This window comes from Synchiropus splendidus, chromosome 15 (genome assembly GCF_027744825.2).
Source record: "Synchiropus splendidus isolate RoL2022-P1 chromosome 15, RoL_Sspl_1.0, whole genome shotgun sequence".
Taxonomy (NCBI): domain Eukaryota; kingdom Metazoa; phylum Chordata; class Actinopteri; order Syngnathiformes; family Callionymidae; genus Synchiropus; species Synchiropus splendidus.
In genome coordinates this window covers 2491995-2509000 of record NC_071348.1, presented here as the reverse complement: position 1 = coordinate 2509000, position 17006 = coordinate 2491995, and the positions used below count along the sequence as shown (strand labels likewise).

The 17006-nt window shown below is 51.1% G+C and overlaps 1 protein-coding gene across 3 annotated transcripts; it reads left to right on the top strand.

The window, feature by feature from the left end:
* The first annotated feature begins 33 nt into the window (after nucleotides 1-33).
* bbs9 (Bardet-Biedl syndrome 9) lies at nucleotides 34-16683 on the top strand. Of its 3 annotated transcripts, none has more exons than XM_053888330.1 (23): nucleotides 34-199; nucleotides 539-657; nucleotides 726-882; nucleotides 1161-1225; nucleotides 1397-1510; nucleotides 2505-2679; nucleotides 3172-3256; nucleotides 3322-3505; nucleotides 3598-3727; nucleotides 3797-3978; nucleotides 4042-4118; nucleotides 4197-4250; nucleotides 4312-4414; nucleotides 5481-5585; nucleotides 5994-6008; nucleotides 6786-6926; nucleotides 7006-7101; nucleotides 7167-7339; nucleotides 7432-7584; nucleotides 9839-10021; nucleotides 10394-10643; nucleotides 10779-10874; nucleotides 15724-16681. In XM_053888330.1, the coding sequence occupies exons 2-23, from the start codon at nucleotides 546-548 to the stop codon at nucleotides 16113-16115; spliced, it is 3042 nt and encodes a 1013-aa protein (XP_053744305.1). In that variant the 5' UTR covers nucleotides 34-199; nucleotides 539-545; the 3' UTR covers nucleotides 16116-16681. The 3 variants fall into 3 exon arrangements, with proteins under 3 accessions (XP_053744305.1, XP_053744307.1, XP_053744306.1); XM_053888331.1 differs by having other exon boundaries at nucleotides 88-205; nucleotides 15724-16682; XM_053888332.1 differs by lacking the exon at nucleotides 5994-6008 and having other exon boundaries at nucleotides 15724-16683.
* The last annotated feature ends 323 nt before the right edge of the window (nucleotides 16684-17006 follow it).

Here is a 17006-nt window from a genome sequence, read left to right as displayed (position 1 = left end):
GAAAGCGGAAATGTAATTTATTTTGAAAGGGCGTCGGGGTAAACACTCCCAGCACGATTCTGCGCACACACGCTAGGCTTCTCGCTCCGCGTCAGTGTCATGACAACAGCGTCATGGCTTCCAGCGCCACAGCCACAAACGTCGCCGACTGAGATTTTGACCGGGTTTTGGGTTTCCTGTACGTTAGCAGTTCGCTGAGGTGAGCGTGAGTACATGTCTGGGTTTCGACCTTTCGTTCGAGCCGGCTAAGCCACAGTCAATTCAGCAGTGTGAACGACCGTTAGCAGCGAGCTAATTCAGCGATGAGCTTTAAGTCCAGCAAATCCCACCCATTTGAAATGGAGAGCAAAAGCATGTGCGTGCTAACTAATGACTGCCTTCTACTGATCATAGTAATCACTGAAGTTGGAACTCGTCGACTAAAGTAATAGTCCGGAGAAAAAACCTCCAGTGTAAACACTGTGAGATTGAATTTGTCAGCAACAACACTCTGACTTCTGGTGTTTGTTGTTTTCCTTGTGCATTCTTGTCCCCCCAGGTTCGTCATGTCTCTGTTCAAGGCCCGAGACTGGTGGTCTGTCCAGCTGGGCAAGGGTGAGGAGTTTGACCAGGGATGTGTGTGTGTCGGAGATGTAGACAACAGCGGAACCGGCCATGGTGCGTGATCTTCCGTTCGCAGCTTCAGAGCAGAAAACGTGAGCGTGACCGGGCTTTGTTTTTTTCAGACAAGATTGTGGTGGGCAGCTACATGGGGATGCTGCGCATCTTTGCCCCCCGTGGCTCTGGAAACGTGGAAGATGGTCAAAGTGCAGCAGAAGCTCAGCTTCTGGAGGTTCAGCTGCCTAATGCCATTATCCAGGTGGAAGTGGGAAAGTTTGTGTCGTGAGTACAGATGCACTCACTGAAGCATGATAGTTCTGTATTTTTTTTTCCTGTGTCAAGTGATTCACCCCTTATGCAGTGGTGCATTGGGTTTGGACTTCCAAGGTAGATGTTGCCTCTGAGGCTGATTGCCATTGGCATTAATCTGAACCTCCTCTGTCTCTGGATTATCCTGACCACTGTGGACTCAGGACGGATTAGATTTACTTGCAGTTTGCAGGAGAGGTCAGCTGACTGCTCTGTGGTCTTCTTCTCACTCGGGTGTCTCCTCCTCCTAGGTGTTCTGATCTCCTGCACCTTGCCGTTCTTCACCCCAGAAAGCTGTCTGTCTATTCCGTGTCAGGTGAGGACTTGCTCAGTTCTGTCAATCGCTCTGGATGCAAAATGGTGAAACAAACACTCATCAACAAACATAAACTCAACATTTTTGAAGAAAAACAATAAACAATAGACCAAGAACAGAGCCCTTTGGCTATTGGTGTCTGATTATTTCTGCGTTCATGTGTGTGTACAGGAACGTCTGGAAACGTAGACCATGGCGACCAATACCAGCTCAAACTGGTCTATGAGCACAACCTTCAGAGGACGGCATGTAACATGGCCTTTGGCCCTTTTGGAGGCGTCACGGGTAGGAACTACATCAGCCGCACATCTTCTGAATTCAGATTTGTTTGTCTATGGAAGTGAACCGCTGTTGTCATCACGATATTACACCACTAGGTGGCAACCGCTGCAAAGATATTCATGGTGTATTTCAACACGCCGTCGATCAGAAGTTCTGTAGTTTTACTTCATAAAAAGTATTATAACAACGGCACAACATTAAGTCGGGTTTCTCTCATTCCTCAGTCATTTAGAAAATATTGTATTAACGGCCGCCTGTTCCATCGAACCTGAACGCAGCGGGTTTCTGCTGATTAAATCAGAGGTCAGATATGACCGGGGTTCATCAAGCTCTGACTCTGTGAGGTTAGTCTGAGGTCTGTTTCCCATCAGTCGGTGTTAAATGGCACACACAGCAGCGCTCCTGCGTGCCGCGTGACCGATCACCCAGAGGCTGAAATGGAAATGAATGAAAGCAGAAATCCATTGACACTTGCTGGACGCAGCGCACTCCCATGGAACAGGTGTGATGAGTAGCTTGTGCTTCTCAGCGTGAGTAGGTCAGCACTGTGACGCGGAATCTAGAGGTGGTGTGGAACATTACGTTTCGTTTTTAGCTGCGCTTGCCGCGTGTGTCCTCTTGGGGGAGGTGCGGGCCCACTCTGTGAACACACACTCGCACACAGTCACACAGCGCGAATGAAAGAGGCTTGTGTTGGTTCTTGAGGGAAATTCCAGCCCGTCGTCTTAACAGGAAGTTCAGAGTTCAGCTATTAAAGTTGTTGAGAAGAACTTGCTCATTGCTCAAGAGCACTTCAGTAGCACACGCAAACACCAACACTGGAACCATGATTATTTTAAGGCAGGGGGTAGAGGGACACACAGGGCGAGCTTGTGAGCGACTGGACGTCGTTGGATGGAAATCTGGATGGTGGTTCGACAATCATTTCCATGTTCTTTACTGAGATTGAGCAGGGAAACTGGGGAAGTGATAGGTGAGTCGTGTCCTCTGTCCTCAGGTCATCACTCGCTGTGCATCCAGTCGATGGACGGCATGTTGACGTTCTTTGAGCAGGACAGTTACTCCTTCTGCAGGTCACTCCCTGGTTTCCTGCTACCAGGTCCACTGGTCTACAACCACAGAACCGACAGCTTCCTGACGGTGTCCTCTGCTCGTCAGCTTGAGAGCTTCAAGTAAGTAGTGACTGGATACAAAACAAAAGATAAAACCTGACTCCACCGTCCAACAAGCAAAATCTGATCACAACCACGTCCAATTTCCCTCACCCCCTCCTGATGGGACAGTGTTCCAGGGTTTTTCTCTGGAAGCTGGACACTCAGAGGGGAAGACAGCACCACCGCTGTGAAGTCTTCCCCTCACAGATTTTTTTACCGAGGAGACGGTCACGGTGGGATGAAGGTTGCCCTGCTGGCACTTGACCGTATCACTTTAGCTCAGCCTTTCTCACGATCCACTTCTGACCCGTAAATCTTTTGCCTTGACTCAAGGGTTGGAGGTTACTGCAGTCTTTTATACACACGATTCTGTGAAGCAGATGCACCCAAAACAGGAGGACCTGAACATGAAGCTATGCAGAGGAACTGCAGGCCCAGAGTCTCTGTTTCCGAGTCACTGCTGACAACACCCATGATGATAGTGATGTAACCATGGTCTCTGTGTGTCAGATATGAGACCTTGGCTGTGGCCTCAGATGCAGACACACGGCAGGATCCAGACATGCCAATCAAGAGTGGAGGGAAAAGGCTGAGCGTAAGTGACTTCTTACTCCTGCCTCTGTCGACATGTGTGTGCTTTAATATTTGGACCCTCCTCAGCCTGACTGGGTTCTGGTTCTTGGTGAGCAAGCTCTGGACATCTGTGTGCCGTCCTTCTCTCACTCAAGTTCCTCCATCTTTGTCCTCGGCGAGAGAAACCTCTATTGTCTCCGGGACAACGGTCAAATTCGCTTCATGAAGAAGTTGGAATTCAACCCAAGCTGCTTCTTCCCTTACGCCTCAGGTGCTCACTCGTCCGGATGCCTACTTCTGGGCAATAAATAGAGTTTGTGGTCACTCTATTGTCTCCTGCTTTCATGTTTCGCTGTGCACCAGTGAGTGATGGGACGACCAACATGTTGCTGGGCAACCATACCAACATGCTGCTAGTCTACCAGGACGTGACCCTGAAGTGGGCGGCTCAGCTGCCTTTTGTGCCGGTCACCATCAAACTGGCAAATTTTGTGTAAGTCAAACAATGCTGGTGACATCTAGTGGAGGAAATGAGTCTAGACTCTGTGTTTCCTGTCCTTAGGGATTTGAAAGGGGTGGTAGTTAGTCTAAGCTCGGACGGTCACCTGGCCTGCTCCTACATGGGGACGGACCCCTCGTTCTTCTCCACCCCGAAGGTGGATGCTCGGGAAGTGGACTACGAGCAGGTGGAGGCCAAGATGAAAGAACTGCAGAAGGTCATCAGGGAGGTCAGCAGGACTCAGGGTAAGTGTTACCTTTGAACTAAACAGTACTGCTGTGTTTGCTAACTGTTTACATTTGTCCCAGACATTCTGCCAAAAAGTGGCACTGAGGATGAAGTGACCGTCAATGTTGCTGTGTCACCCAGCATGGACCACCCGTCTGTAGGTCTTTCACACACCTGCAAACACATACACACACACACATCAACAAGCTTCATGAGCCGTGGTGTGTCTCTGCAGCAAGCGCTGGTCCAGGATATGGGTGGTTTGTCTGTCCCATCGGTGAGCGTCCAGGTGAGTTCTCATTAGTTGGTAACATGAAGCGGCAGAGATGATGTCCTGTTGAATCTTCCAGGTCACGGTGAAGGCTAGTCAGGCTGTTCAGAGACCAAAAGTGACCATCAGCGTTCATCCTCCTCTCAGAGTCACACATGACCAGTTTGTCTTGGAGCCTTTAGGTCAGTCCACACACAAACATACTCTTATGTCTACTGGTGCATATATCATTGTTAGTGATCAAGTGAATTCAAGCCACAGGTGAAACTCGCTCTGACCCAAGACCTCCTCCTTTCTCCAAGGGAAACTCCATCCATCAGTTTTACGATACACCAACCCACTGCTATCTGAGTCCTGGTTCTTCCAGGTCGCTCATGACTGAGGGGATGAACCAATGGACAGGTCCAGAGGCCCATTTCAGGAGGCCGCTTTAGTGAAGACCCTGAGTTTGTGAAGCCTGAGGGAAACTTGACTGCAATGAAACAGTTTTACTTTTTTACTGGAGTTTGTCAACTCACAATTCTGGTATTGACACAGAGTTTGTTAAACTTGCTACTTGAAATGGCCCCTGGTCTCTGGGTTGATATCATGGCATATCATAATATCATGACATGCTTATTAATTAATTAGTTCTCCATTCCCATTATCAGTTGCCGGTAAGAAATATCAAAGCAAGTCAGATAAAAGTTGAATGAGTTTGAATCAGTTTTGCGTTGTTTTGCTTTATCCAACTCTGGAGCATAAGTAAAAGTGTAGAGAGTAGAGAGTCTATGTAGAGAGTTTGTCTTGTGTGGCGCAGTAACACACCCTTGCTAATGTGAGGAGTCATGACAGGTCAGGAGCTGCAGGTCACTCACACACTGCCCAGGAGAAGTGGAGTGTTGCCGTCCCCTTTGTGCTGTTTGTTTTGGCTGGAGACGGTGTTCGCAGGTTAATGTGGCGTAAAAGAGTTGAGCGCTGCGATGGGCCCCTTCAGGTCACTCCATGCTGACCTCTGCCTGTCCTGATGTGCCTGGATGGAGCAGGAGGTGCAGCAGACCAGAGAGGAGGAGGAGAACCACGGATGACTTGGTGTCTCTTGTTTGTTGATCTTAATGGAGCTGAGAACACTTAAAGTACTTAGAGGGTCTGACCAGAGTGACCGGCAGGAGCAGAGGTTAAAAGCTGCTGCTGACTGAAGACTTCGGGGGAGGGGTCGGTGGATAAGTTGACAGGAAGTGACACAAAACCATTTCCTCGGCTCCACAGGTGTCGGAGCGTGTAGTATGGTGAAGTTCTCCGTTTCTCTCCATGGACACTATCCACCCGCCGACCTGAGTGGAGACGTGACTGTGACCTTCTGCCTGCCGACAGGTGAGAGCCGGACCGGCCTTGCTCACACTTTGCCACACCTAGCACCCTGTTTCACCAGGGCACCAGATGAGGTGTGAGAACAAGCTAGTGCTCCAGGTTCTGGTCCAAACTTCTGCATCTTTGCAAGGTTTTCCACATAGCACATTTGAAGTTCTGCCGTTTGGCTGCAGTCCAGTCATGGAAGCGGAACCTAAAAACCCCAGCATCACGCTGTTTCTAATGATCTTGAGCTCACCAGGACCTGATCTCGTCAGTAGAACTTAAGTCTGCTATAGAGCAGGTCTGATCCCAGAATCTCAGTCTCATCCTGAAATCTCCCACTTAGTCCTGTGATCCCTGAACTTCCTTAGACCAGGCCCATTAAAGCGTCATCATGTTTGACTTCCATTTTTCTCTTCCACTTTTTAGATCTTAGCCCTGAAGGTGAGGCGCACACACACACACACACACACACACACATGCTCACACACACATACACTCACACACTTGTACAACATATACAGGAAGGGACTGCTGCCGACTGTTTATGTTCCTGTAATGTGATACTTGGCATGAGTACACACACACACACACTCACACTCTCACACACACAGCAGTGATCCTCGTCGTCAGCAGTGTTTGTTTTAGTCTAGTCGAGTTTGTGAGCTTTGATACAGAATAGGATGTTCTGTAATCCTAGGTGGGCTCACACACACATACACACACACACACACACACACACACCATCCCCAGCCTCTCACCCTAAATTTAGCCGTCCAAAACAAATGGCTAAACTTAACCATTGCTCTTAACCAAACTTAAACCTAATTATAATGACATATAGCAACCTCAAACGAAGAAGTGCAAATGTTCTCACTTCCCAAAAATGTCCTCTCTGTGTTGGTTAAAAACTCACACTGGTTCTTACTAAGATAGAAGCACAGGAGCACACACTCCCACCGTGCCTCCATCTAAACTATTTTCAGATCCAACTGGAACTCACCGCTGATGTTTCTGACTGGTGGTTGGCTGCAGGAAGTCTCACTCAGTTCAGGTGAACTTCCACTGACAGTGAGCAGACGGCGTGGGCCATCCATAGCATAAGCATTTGTTACCGTTGGTTCTGATTTCAACGTGAATTACACAAGCAGGAAGTGATGTCACTGATGATGTGCCTGTACAGCACGGAATGAAAGATGCCGAAATGTATCGCTCTCTCAGGAGTACCGCGAGTTCTTCAGTCCAGGTTCAGCCTTCCTCTCACACTGGTGTGTGTCGCCACCACACCCACCAAGTCTCCCAAGTTCAAGATCACCTTGGAAACCAACAAGCCACCCGTTGACCTGAGTGCCATCTTCCCAGGTGACGCACACACACACACACACACACAGACCTTCGTTTGGTCACCAAAACCTCCCGTCATCGTCCTGACTCTCTGCAGAGTTCGCTCCCGAGTCTGAGGAGAAGGATGCCAACAGCTTGTCTCTGCAGCTGCTGTCAGGAGCAAAGGTCGCTGTGGTGGCGTCCAAGTCCTCACGTGAGTCTCCTGATCCTGCAGCCATTTTGTCCACCGCCACTCATATCTGTGTGTGTGCACGGCAGAGCGCTACCGTGTGCAGAGCGATGTCTTCGAGGACATGTGGTTGGTGGTACAGCAGCTGCTCCTCAGATTGGATCAGCATTTCTCCAGGATGGGAGTCAAAGACTTGAAGAAGAGCTTCAGTGGCCCCCTGCCTCTGCAGGACTACTTCATGTCTGTGGATCATCACTTCCAGGTGAGCGTACATCCAGTCGAATTGGAGAGGTTACGTTGACATTAGTGCACCAGTGACATTATAATAGCTGAGTGTGTGTGTGTTTGTGTTAGCTACGCGTCAGTGCTCAGCAGAACCAGGATCTGCTCTCTGAGCGAGCTGTCCAGTTCAGAGCCATTCAGCGTCGCCTCCTGACCCGTTTCAAAGACAAGACCCCGGCACCGCTTCAGAACCTGGACATGCTTCTGGACTCCACCTACAGTCAGGTCAGAAGAGCACCGCGTGCGAGGCCGGATGGTTCTGCTCAGCTGAGACATGTCAGTGTCAAATGATCAAATGATCTCATGAGGAGATCACTATTGTCACTATTGTCATCAGTATTTGCACAGTCATCAATATCATCATCAGCTCGTCACTTTCCCGCCATCAGTGGCGGCTGAGCGGGAACCTGCCGACACTCTAGACACTCAGTAATCTACACTGCAGCCAGAATGGAAGCTATTGACCATCACTCCTCATCAAAAATTCATGCCAGTGTTCTGATCTGCTCAGCAGTTTAGTGCGCACTTCACAAATTCCCAACTTCCACTGCCACTTTGAACGGCTGGATGATGAAGCGGGTGGTGTGACGATGACGGCGGCCATTATGATTTAGCTCTAACAGTGTGATGGATCAGTGCCAGAGGTGAGCCACTCGCCCAGACTGAGCAGTTGGTGCAAAGGCTTTCCTCTCCTGGTAAAACGCTGCTGTTTGTTAGTGTTAGCATTAGTGCTGCACTTGGAGGGTTTGTGAAAAGACCAAGCGCAGTGACTCTCCCTGTAATTACCCGTTCAAACGCTGGGGAGGGGCCCGACTGACGTGGTGACTGACAGGCTGACTGGTGGCCCTAGGGGCCCCTAATGGAGGCTCCTGAGATGGCAGCGTGATTTACCTTCTAGTTTCAACACAGAGCCCAGTGAGAGCCGGACCACCAGCAGCCCCTGTCCTCCTGTGTGTGTGTCTCCGTGAGGACCTTTGAGACTGAGAAACTTCCTCTTCCCCGCGCAGGAACACACACATTTCCACATGCTCTCTGTCACACACACACAGAGACAAGCAGAAATACACAACGCTCACAGACAGGTAGACCAGAATGACCTGCTAAGCGATTCCTCCTGCCCTCCATTTCACTCTCAGCGCCACCTGCTGGGCTTAATCAGTTCTCCATGTTGGAAATTTGTCCCGCTGTGGGATTAGAGCCCACGACCTTCCTGCTGCTTTCATTAAACAGCCCTTTCATCCTGATGTCAGCCTTGAGGAGGCTGTACTCACAGTACTCCACTCTTCTGTCTGTGATGCCTGAACAGTGGTGTGTGAGCGCTTGAGAGTGATGAGTCGAGAGAAAGTGTGATTATAGGCCTTCTTTTCCAGGAGACTATATTTGGCTTCAGACTAAACACACGTCCCACACACACACTCCAGCATGCACATGCATGGACACACACAACTCAGAGGAGTTCGGTGGGACAGCAGGTGGCACTAGCCTCACAGAACTGGTTCGCACAACCCAGTAGAAACAGTGCTCTCAACCCACATGTCACCAAAAGAGATTCGTCTGAACCCACAAGTGTGAGAGCCTCACATGGTGTGCACCCGCACGTGTCTGGACCTCATCCGACTGTGTGAATACCCTCTGCACACACACGCAGTCACACACACTGTGAAAGCCAGGAGCCTGGAAGTCAGTCAGGGTGGAACAGAGGGATTTGATCGGGCCGTCACTCCTGCTGCTCCTGATCAGGAACGCCGGTCGCTCCCCCGCCTGTCCTCTGCCTCACCTTCACACCGCTTCTGTCACTCTTGGACTTCCTTCATTTCCTCGAAGGCTCTGCCCAAAATAATCTATCGGCTTCACGTGGTGGTTTCCTGTCTGACTCACCAGCAGAAAGCCTGGAAGCGGTCCAGTGCTCTGGCAGAACCAGAAGCGGGTCCACTTGTGAACATGATGTCTGCAGACCAGTGTCAGCGTGGTGAGGCGTGTGCGTGAGGTGGTCATGGTGACAGTGTCTGCCTGTATCTTGAACGTGTATTTTTCTATTAGTGAGTCTGTGTGTGTTCACGATGCGGTGTGTGAACTTGTCTTTTGTGTTCTCTCAGCTGGCATCAATCACTGTAAAGTCCCACCACTGCCAACAATGAAGCCCTTCACTGCACACACACTTGTGGGAGGGGCTGGGTTCTCGGCTCCTATATGTGTGTGTTGTATTGCAGTCGTGCCTTTTCTGAATTTGTGAGCACCGTAGCGATTCATGGAGTCATTTGGTTCAAAAATGAATAGGTAGAAAAGTTATTTTCTGGGGTGCGTGCGTGCGTGTCCATTAGTCTTGGCTCTGCTGTCACCTCTGCTCTCACTCTCTCGTTTCTCCTCTGGTCCTCCTCTGATGGAGGGATCGACCTTGGTCTGGGGTCAGAGGTCATGTGAACCCTCATTCCTGACCTCCCGGAGCCAGGACTCAGCCGACCTCTACCTTCTCTTCCAGGTAATGGTGCTGGCGGACGCGGCACAGGAAAACCAGCAGCAGTTGGACGAGGCGTTTGTCCGTCTGCGCAGCGCCACCTACCTGCTGGTGCTGCTCACGACACTGTGGCAGAATCTGACCCCAGAACAGTCGAAGATCCTGGAGGCCACGCTGCTGCCCCTGCTGCAGGACACCCCACAACTGGTACATGAAGGGCAAAGCTCTCTCTTTCACTCCTCCTGCTGCTCCTCCTAGAGTGTTTCAATGAAGCTCCTCTCTGTCATCATTTGGCCCCTTATGTCTCCTCTGTGTCTCTGTCATCATCATTATCACCAGGATCACTGTCATTATGGCATCTTAGGGGAGGAGGAGGAGGTGGGGGGGGGGGGGGGGGGAGGAGGAGAGGGGAGTGTACCTGTCAACACATGTTGAAATAAGAGACAAAGAACATTATTCTGATCTGTTATCAGCTGCAGATATCAGTCTGGACATCTCTGACCCTGCTCTCACACACGGGCGTGCACACTCACCCACGGAGACACACACAGACTTGTTTTTTTCCTCATCCATGTGCAGGGCTGGGAGGAGAGCTGCGACGCCGCGGTGGCTCATCTGCTGCGCTCTTGCCTGTCCCGGAGCCCGAAGGACCAGGCCACCTCCCTGGCCCAGACCGGAGGGCCGCTTCTCGGCCTGCCTCGCGACACCACCCGCCTGAAAAAGCACATCACCCTGCTGTGTGAGCGCATCGGCAAAGGAGGGCGCCTCTCACTGGCCTCTGAGACCAATGTGCCCCTTCCCGCTCAGGTTCAGAACCTGGCTGCTCCTGGTGAGACACACACTCCTGCTCTGTAGTTTGCAACTGCCCAGCTGGAGAGCTGTGCAATCCCAGCGCTGTTGATAGAGGTCCGGGGACTCGGGCCGGTACCAGTCCTGTCCCTAGAAGCATTTCCTGTTTCCTCAGGGGGGGTGGAGCCTGATGGGGAGACAGCAGGTGACGTGGAGGAGGTCCAGCAAGAGGCGACAAAGATCATGAAGCCGCCAAAGAAAGTAAAGAAAGGTGATCAGCATCTGTGGACACACACACACACAAACTCACACACGTCCACAAACCCTTGTGGGGGACATTGTGAGGTTCCCTCCTGGCCATCACCCTTTCCCCAGCCTCTCCCCCTTAACACATGGCTCACCTTAACCAGGACTGGAACCCTGTTAGAATCACCCAGTTATTTTGATGATTTAATCCTCAAATTAAGGCATAACCTTGTGGGCACTGGCAAAAATGTCCCCACTAGTAGGTGTATTTCCAAGAATTGTATAGCTAAACCAGGTACACACACATACACAGTGGGCTGAGTGAGCCCTTAGACGGAAAGTCAAATATTTAAAAGTGAAGCTGGAAGTGTGGGGGCAGTGAGGACTGTGTGTTGTGTGTGTGTCCATCATGTCCAAAGACAAACACTGGGTGATCTTGAAGGCAGAAATGGCCCGAACAGCAAATACATTAAACAACTTGTTACCCACTTGCCTGTCAGTCTTCAAGCGCTGACCTCCATCTCCTGTCAGGCGTGTGTGAATCCGGTGAGGTTACGGTGCAACCACCTCACCACCGTGCAGAGACAAACACGCAGCCCTCGGGGGGTCGTCGGGTCTAATCCTGGAACACAAACCCGCCGAAACACTTTTAGACTTAGTTGCATGTTTGAGTTCTGGTTCCGTGGCTGCGGCTGGTGGAGAAAATTACAGCTGCTCTCTCAGATGTTCCTCCTGAAATAACTGCTGGGATCCAGAACTAAATCCAGGTCCGTGTCCCGCCGGCGGCTGGGAGGCCAACATCACACCGCCTTTAAATCCACCTGGATCCAGTGACAGCAGGTTCTAAATCGCTGATGAGCTCCAGCTCAGAAGCGCCACCTGTCACTGGCGCAGGCGCTTTGTTCTGGAGCTGCTGGTCAGACCAGGTCAGGCCCGGGTCTCTACTCATGTCTGGAGTCCCTGGGCCCACAGGACAGGGCTGCCGTCAGGTTTGTTCCAGATCTGGATCTGTAATAAAGAACCTTTTGTTTCTCTCCGCCCCCTACAACTCTCCATTTTAACAAGGGACCTTTAATTTGGCGAGAAGGAAGCAATGAATTGTAGAGTATACTTTTCCACAGCGGCCCAAGAGGACCCCCCTCCACACACACACACACACACACACTCCCCCCAACCCCGTGGTCCGTGCAGACCCCAATAGGTACCACATGTTTGTGGAAGCCACTGGACCTGTGCGCTTCCTTTCCCAGTGTCAGCAGATGCCGCAGGTCACATGATCCAGAAACAACATCCATCACGGCGCTCCCTCCGCTTGATTGGCAGTCACTGTGTTGACTTTAATCCGGGTCCCAATCGAGATGATCCAGCCAGATCCTCATGGTGGCGCTCAAGCGGAGGCTGTCGATGATGAAGGGAACTGTGACGGTGATGATGATGATGAACTTCACTTTAAAAGCAACGGTCGTGACAAAGATGCCAACAACTGATGTTTTAAAGGTTGTTTATTGGAGGGGAGATCCATCAGATTGACCCAGTCAACTACACACACACACACACACACACACACACACACACACACACACACACAAAGCTATTTTCTTTGGTTTGTGGTGTGAGAGGTCTCGTGTAAATGTTTATGACACTGCATGTCTGTCTGGGCCATTATGGGGGTGTGTGTTTGCGGTGAGTGTGTGTACCTGCTGTATGTGTTTTGCTGTGTGTGTTTACACGCCAGTTGCTGTTTGTAGTGGCAGGGTTCAGGTTCAGATGCTCCACACTCGCTCTTTTCACTTGTAAGTGGAAGGTCTGCAGCGACACTTCAGTGAGAGTGTGTGGGGGAACATTTATAGCAATACTTCTGGTTACCAATTCTTGGAAACACACCTCCTTATGGGGACCTTTTGCTATTTGGGGTTATTTGTGGGGAGCCTTTGCTGGTCCCAATGAGGTTAAGCCTCAATTTTAGGATTAAAATTTCAAATAACTGGGAGATTATAATTCAATTTAAATTGGGTTCAGAGCCCTGGTTCAGGTGAGCCATGAGTGTGTGTTGGATGTTCAGGTTTAGGGGGAGAGGCTGGGGAAACCGTGAGAGGTCCTCACAGAACATCACATCATAACATAACATGTACGAGCACGCGCGTGTGTGTGTGCACGCGCGCGTCTGCATGTTTCATCGGTTCGAGATGATTCTCAGACAAATTGAAATGACTGTGGTGGGATCACTGAGGTGAGATTATATGTGGTGAGCATTCCTACACACATATCCACACACTCACTTCAAAGCCGTGTGTGCGTGTGCGGCGACAGACAGTCATGAAGAGAGGAGCTCCCAGTGGGACCAGAAGCAGAACCATCCATCACTCAGCGACCAAGCTAACCGGGCTAGTGCCGCGCCACAGCCAGAGCCTGTGTGAGAGAGAGGCAGCCTGGGAATCTGAAGGGTTAAAACAGGGAAGTGCTGGAGCCAGAGAGATTGACCCAGACGTGACCTGCCGATGAGCGCACGCTTCACACACACACACACACACAGGCTCATCCTGAACCGAGGGCGAGATGGTCAGAAGATAATAGCAGCTGCTCTCCGGGTTCTTCTCTGACGACTAACCCATCAAAGAGCCAGAAGCAGCTCTGGAGTGACTTGTTCTTCATGGTTACTGAAGTTTACTCTGACACCCAGGGGCCACCCCCCGTTCTCCATGTACAGAAAGTGGCGAGTCAGACTTCCTGGTGTTGGACCAGATTGGACCGTTTCGCAAGCAGCTTCCCAAGACAGTTGTCGGTGACCCAGTGCTGCGTGTCTGTCTGTGCTGTGGTGCCCAAGACCCAGAGGTGACCGGAACACAGCCAACATTATGGTTCTGGTTTAGAGGCCAAGGAAAAGTCCCTGGAACCCACGATGGACTGCAACAATCCCAAACCTGGGAATCAACTGTGGTCCATCTGTGGGGGGTCGGGGTGAGGGTGAGGGGGTGTGAGGCTGGTGGTGAGTTCCTGCAGTCAGAGCCATGGATCACGGTAATTCACGCCTCTATTGTCCACGCGATATTTGATTTCACCTCAGATGTGACGGCAAATAAACGACAGGAAGCTTGAACATTCCAGCTTAATCCTGACAGACACACACGCTCACACACTTCCTTTCACACTGGCACTGAACAAGCAACAGTCAACCAGAGCAGGTCGTTTATAATGTGTGTGTGTGTGTTCAGTCACGTGGGCACCAGAGTCGCAGCTTGGGTCAGATGGGCCTCTGCATCAGAACCAGGCATCATCAGCGTGCGTGCGTGCGTGCGCGTATGTGTGTGTAGCACACTGTTGATCTTCCCAAACTGTCATGAAACTGTTCTCCACCCAGACGCACTCAGCTCAACACAGCAGGCCACATCAGAGGACATGAGAATGGAGCACGCATAAACAGTCACTGCTGCAAACGAACACTTCTGACATAGACACACACACACTCAGCAGTGGGGACCAGAGGGTTCGGCAGCAGGATGAGCAAATGAGGAAAACACACTGTTTGTCTTCAGGCTCCGTCTGGAGTCATGTGTGTCTGAGGTCCAGCACTGACCCACATCGCCAGGCCTTTGGCGTGTTGGCATCGCCTTGCGTCTTTGTTGGGACGTGACTTTTGCTAAATGGCTGGATTGTGAGTGTCGCTCCATGTCGTGTGTGTGTGTATATGGGGGAGAGCGGCAGGGCGTAGCTGAGCAGAGAGAAAATATCTTGGCCACCGCGGGAATGAGGCCACACCCAGAGCGATGCTCGTGGTCACGTCTGTGGAAGCTTCTCTTGTTGTCTTCCAACACACAAACGCACTTCAACAAACGCATGCTCACGCTGCCCACACATGTTCACACACTTGTACTGCTCTCCTTGTGAGGACCTCTCCCCCTAAACACATGGCTCACCTGAACCAGACAGGCACCCAGTTAGAATCACCAAGTTACAATGAAGTCTTCATGGGGACCTGCAAAAAAATGTCCCCACAAGAAGGTGTGTTTCCAAGAATGGGTCCTCCTGAGTACAGCTGGAGCAGGTACACACAGGCGCACGCACTATCAGCTGGGATCAACTGAGGAGACTGTGTTTTGACTCGGCTGTGTGCAGCTGAATGCTAACAAGCTAACAAACTTTGAAGTGGCCACTGATAGTGTCGACTGGTTTCTTATCTTGTCGTGGACTTTTGTGGCTGTGGTTTTGTTTTTGTCCAGAGGAACCAACAGTTTCCTGTAGACTCTGGGAAGCCTGCACGGGACCTGCTTACCAACCGGCGAGCGTGATACCGGAGATCACCGTTAATCGCTCCTGTGGGGTCACGTGACCTGCTCGGTGAGAGCCAGGTGGCTCTGTGCGTCTGAGGTCACGGCGGCTCCACTTGCACGCATGTGTTGATGATGAGAAAGTTTAGACTCAAACACACTTCAAACTGGAGTCGCACAAATCCACGATGGTTTTAGTGCTGTAGACAGTCAACATGACAGTAATCCACCGCGAGACTGACACACACACACACACACACACACACGTCTTCCTCCGGTCTCAGGGAGATAAGAGCAGCGTCTCATTGTTGCCAGCAACCGTTGTCTTATCACTGAGACGGTTTATTCAGGAGGGGCTGCGAGCAGTGGGGGCCACTTGGGGGTCCTTTGTAATGCAACAGGTGCTGCTGAAGCTCCAATGTGTGTGGGTGTGTGTGTGAGAGAGAGAGAGAGACAGACGGGTTGACAACTGAAGTCGTTCAGACGACAGGAGACTTGTTACTAATTAGACTTAAACGGCTGCCAATACCTGCTGCCACACACACACACACACACACACACGAGTGTAACGCAACATTTGGAATTGACTCACTTTATTCTCTCCTGTAGAAAAAGAGAAGGAGGTCAAGGAGCCGAGGGAGGCACTGGTTAATGAGAAAACACAGGACGTTGTCAAGGTGGCAAAGAGGGAGACAAAGGAGGAGATGAAGAAGGAGTCAAGCAAGGACACAAAGGAGGAAACCAAGAAGGAATCTAAGAAGGAGTCGAGCAAGGGAACAAAGGAGGAGACCAAGAAGGAGTCAAGCAAGGGAACGAAGGAGGAGACCAAGAAGGAGACCAAGAAGGAGTCGAGCAAGGGAACAAAGGAGGAGACCAAGAAGGAATCTTTAAATGAGCGAAAGGATGCACAAAAGGAGTTTGGAGAAAAGAAAGTGTCAAAAAGGTCATCAGTGAAAGTGAAGGAGAAGAAGGAGGAGGAGGAAAAGGCAGGAGACGGATGAGAGGAGGACGCTCTCCAAGCGCTTCAGGGTTTCTGGACGCGTGTGTGTGTATTTGAAACAAGAAAACGCACACAGACGCACTGAGCTGCTGCACCACACAGACACACACACCACACCCAGTGTGTGTGGTGTGGTGTGTGTGTCTGTTGACCAGCAATTACTAAATTCTGTCTGGCAGGAAGCTGGTCACTGCGGCCTCGACACAGAATATTTACATGTCGATGTATATTTAGGAGCGCGTGTGTGCGTGTGCGTGAGGCCGGACTCCTTGTCTCCTCACTCATCTTCTCTGACCCAGAGAAACCTGGAGTCTGGCCGCCGTCACCTGCAGACACACACACACACGCTGGATGAGAGGGCCGCTGTGCTTGGATTGGTTCGCTCCAGGACCATGTGACCTCTGACCTCACCTGACCATAGGAACTGTGGGTTAGTTACGGGTTTGTTCACAAGTCTGAATAAAATATTGTTGACCATTTGCTTTGCTATTGCTATGGCAACCACGGCGCTGCCACCACCGTCTCTGAGCACATCGTCTTCCAACCGTGGCCCCCCTTCATGTGCCCGGCAGACAGCGGCAGACAGGGGCCAGTGGGGGGTTAAAGACCCTGCAGCCGCCAGGTCTGGTGTGGGGGAGGGGAGGGTGCTGGATCAATGAGTCTATTTAAAGATTTAAAGATGGCGGCCGCGTGGCTCCTGTGCACTTCCTGAACCCTCCGACCCGAACAACTGCGTCCAACCCCAGTCACTGTCCTCACAGACCGTCCGAAGTCTCACCGTGTTGCTATGGCCCACCTACTGTGGTCCACGACCTTTTCCCACCTCACCATGGTCCTCAAAGATGGTCCACCACACCACCATGGTCTTCCTGGTCTGTCGCCCGCCATAACC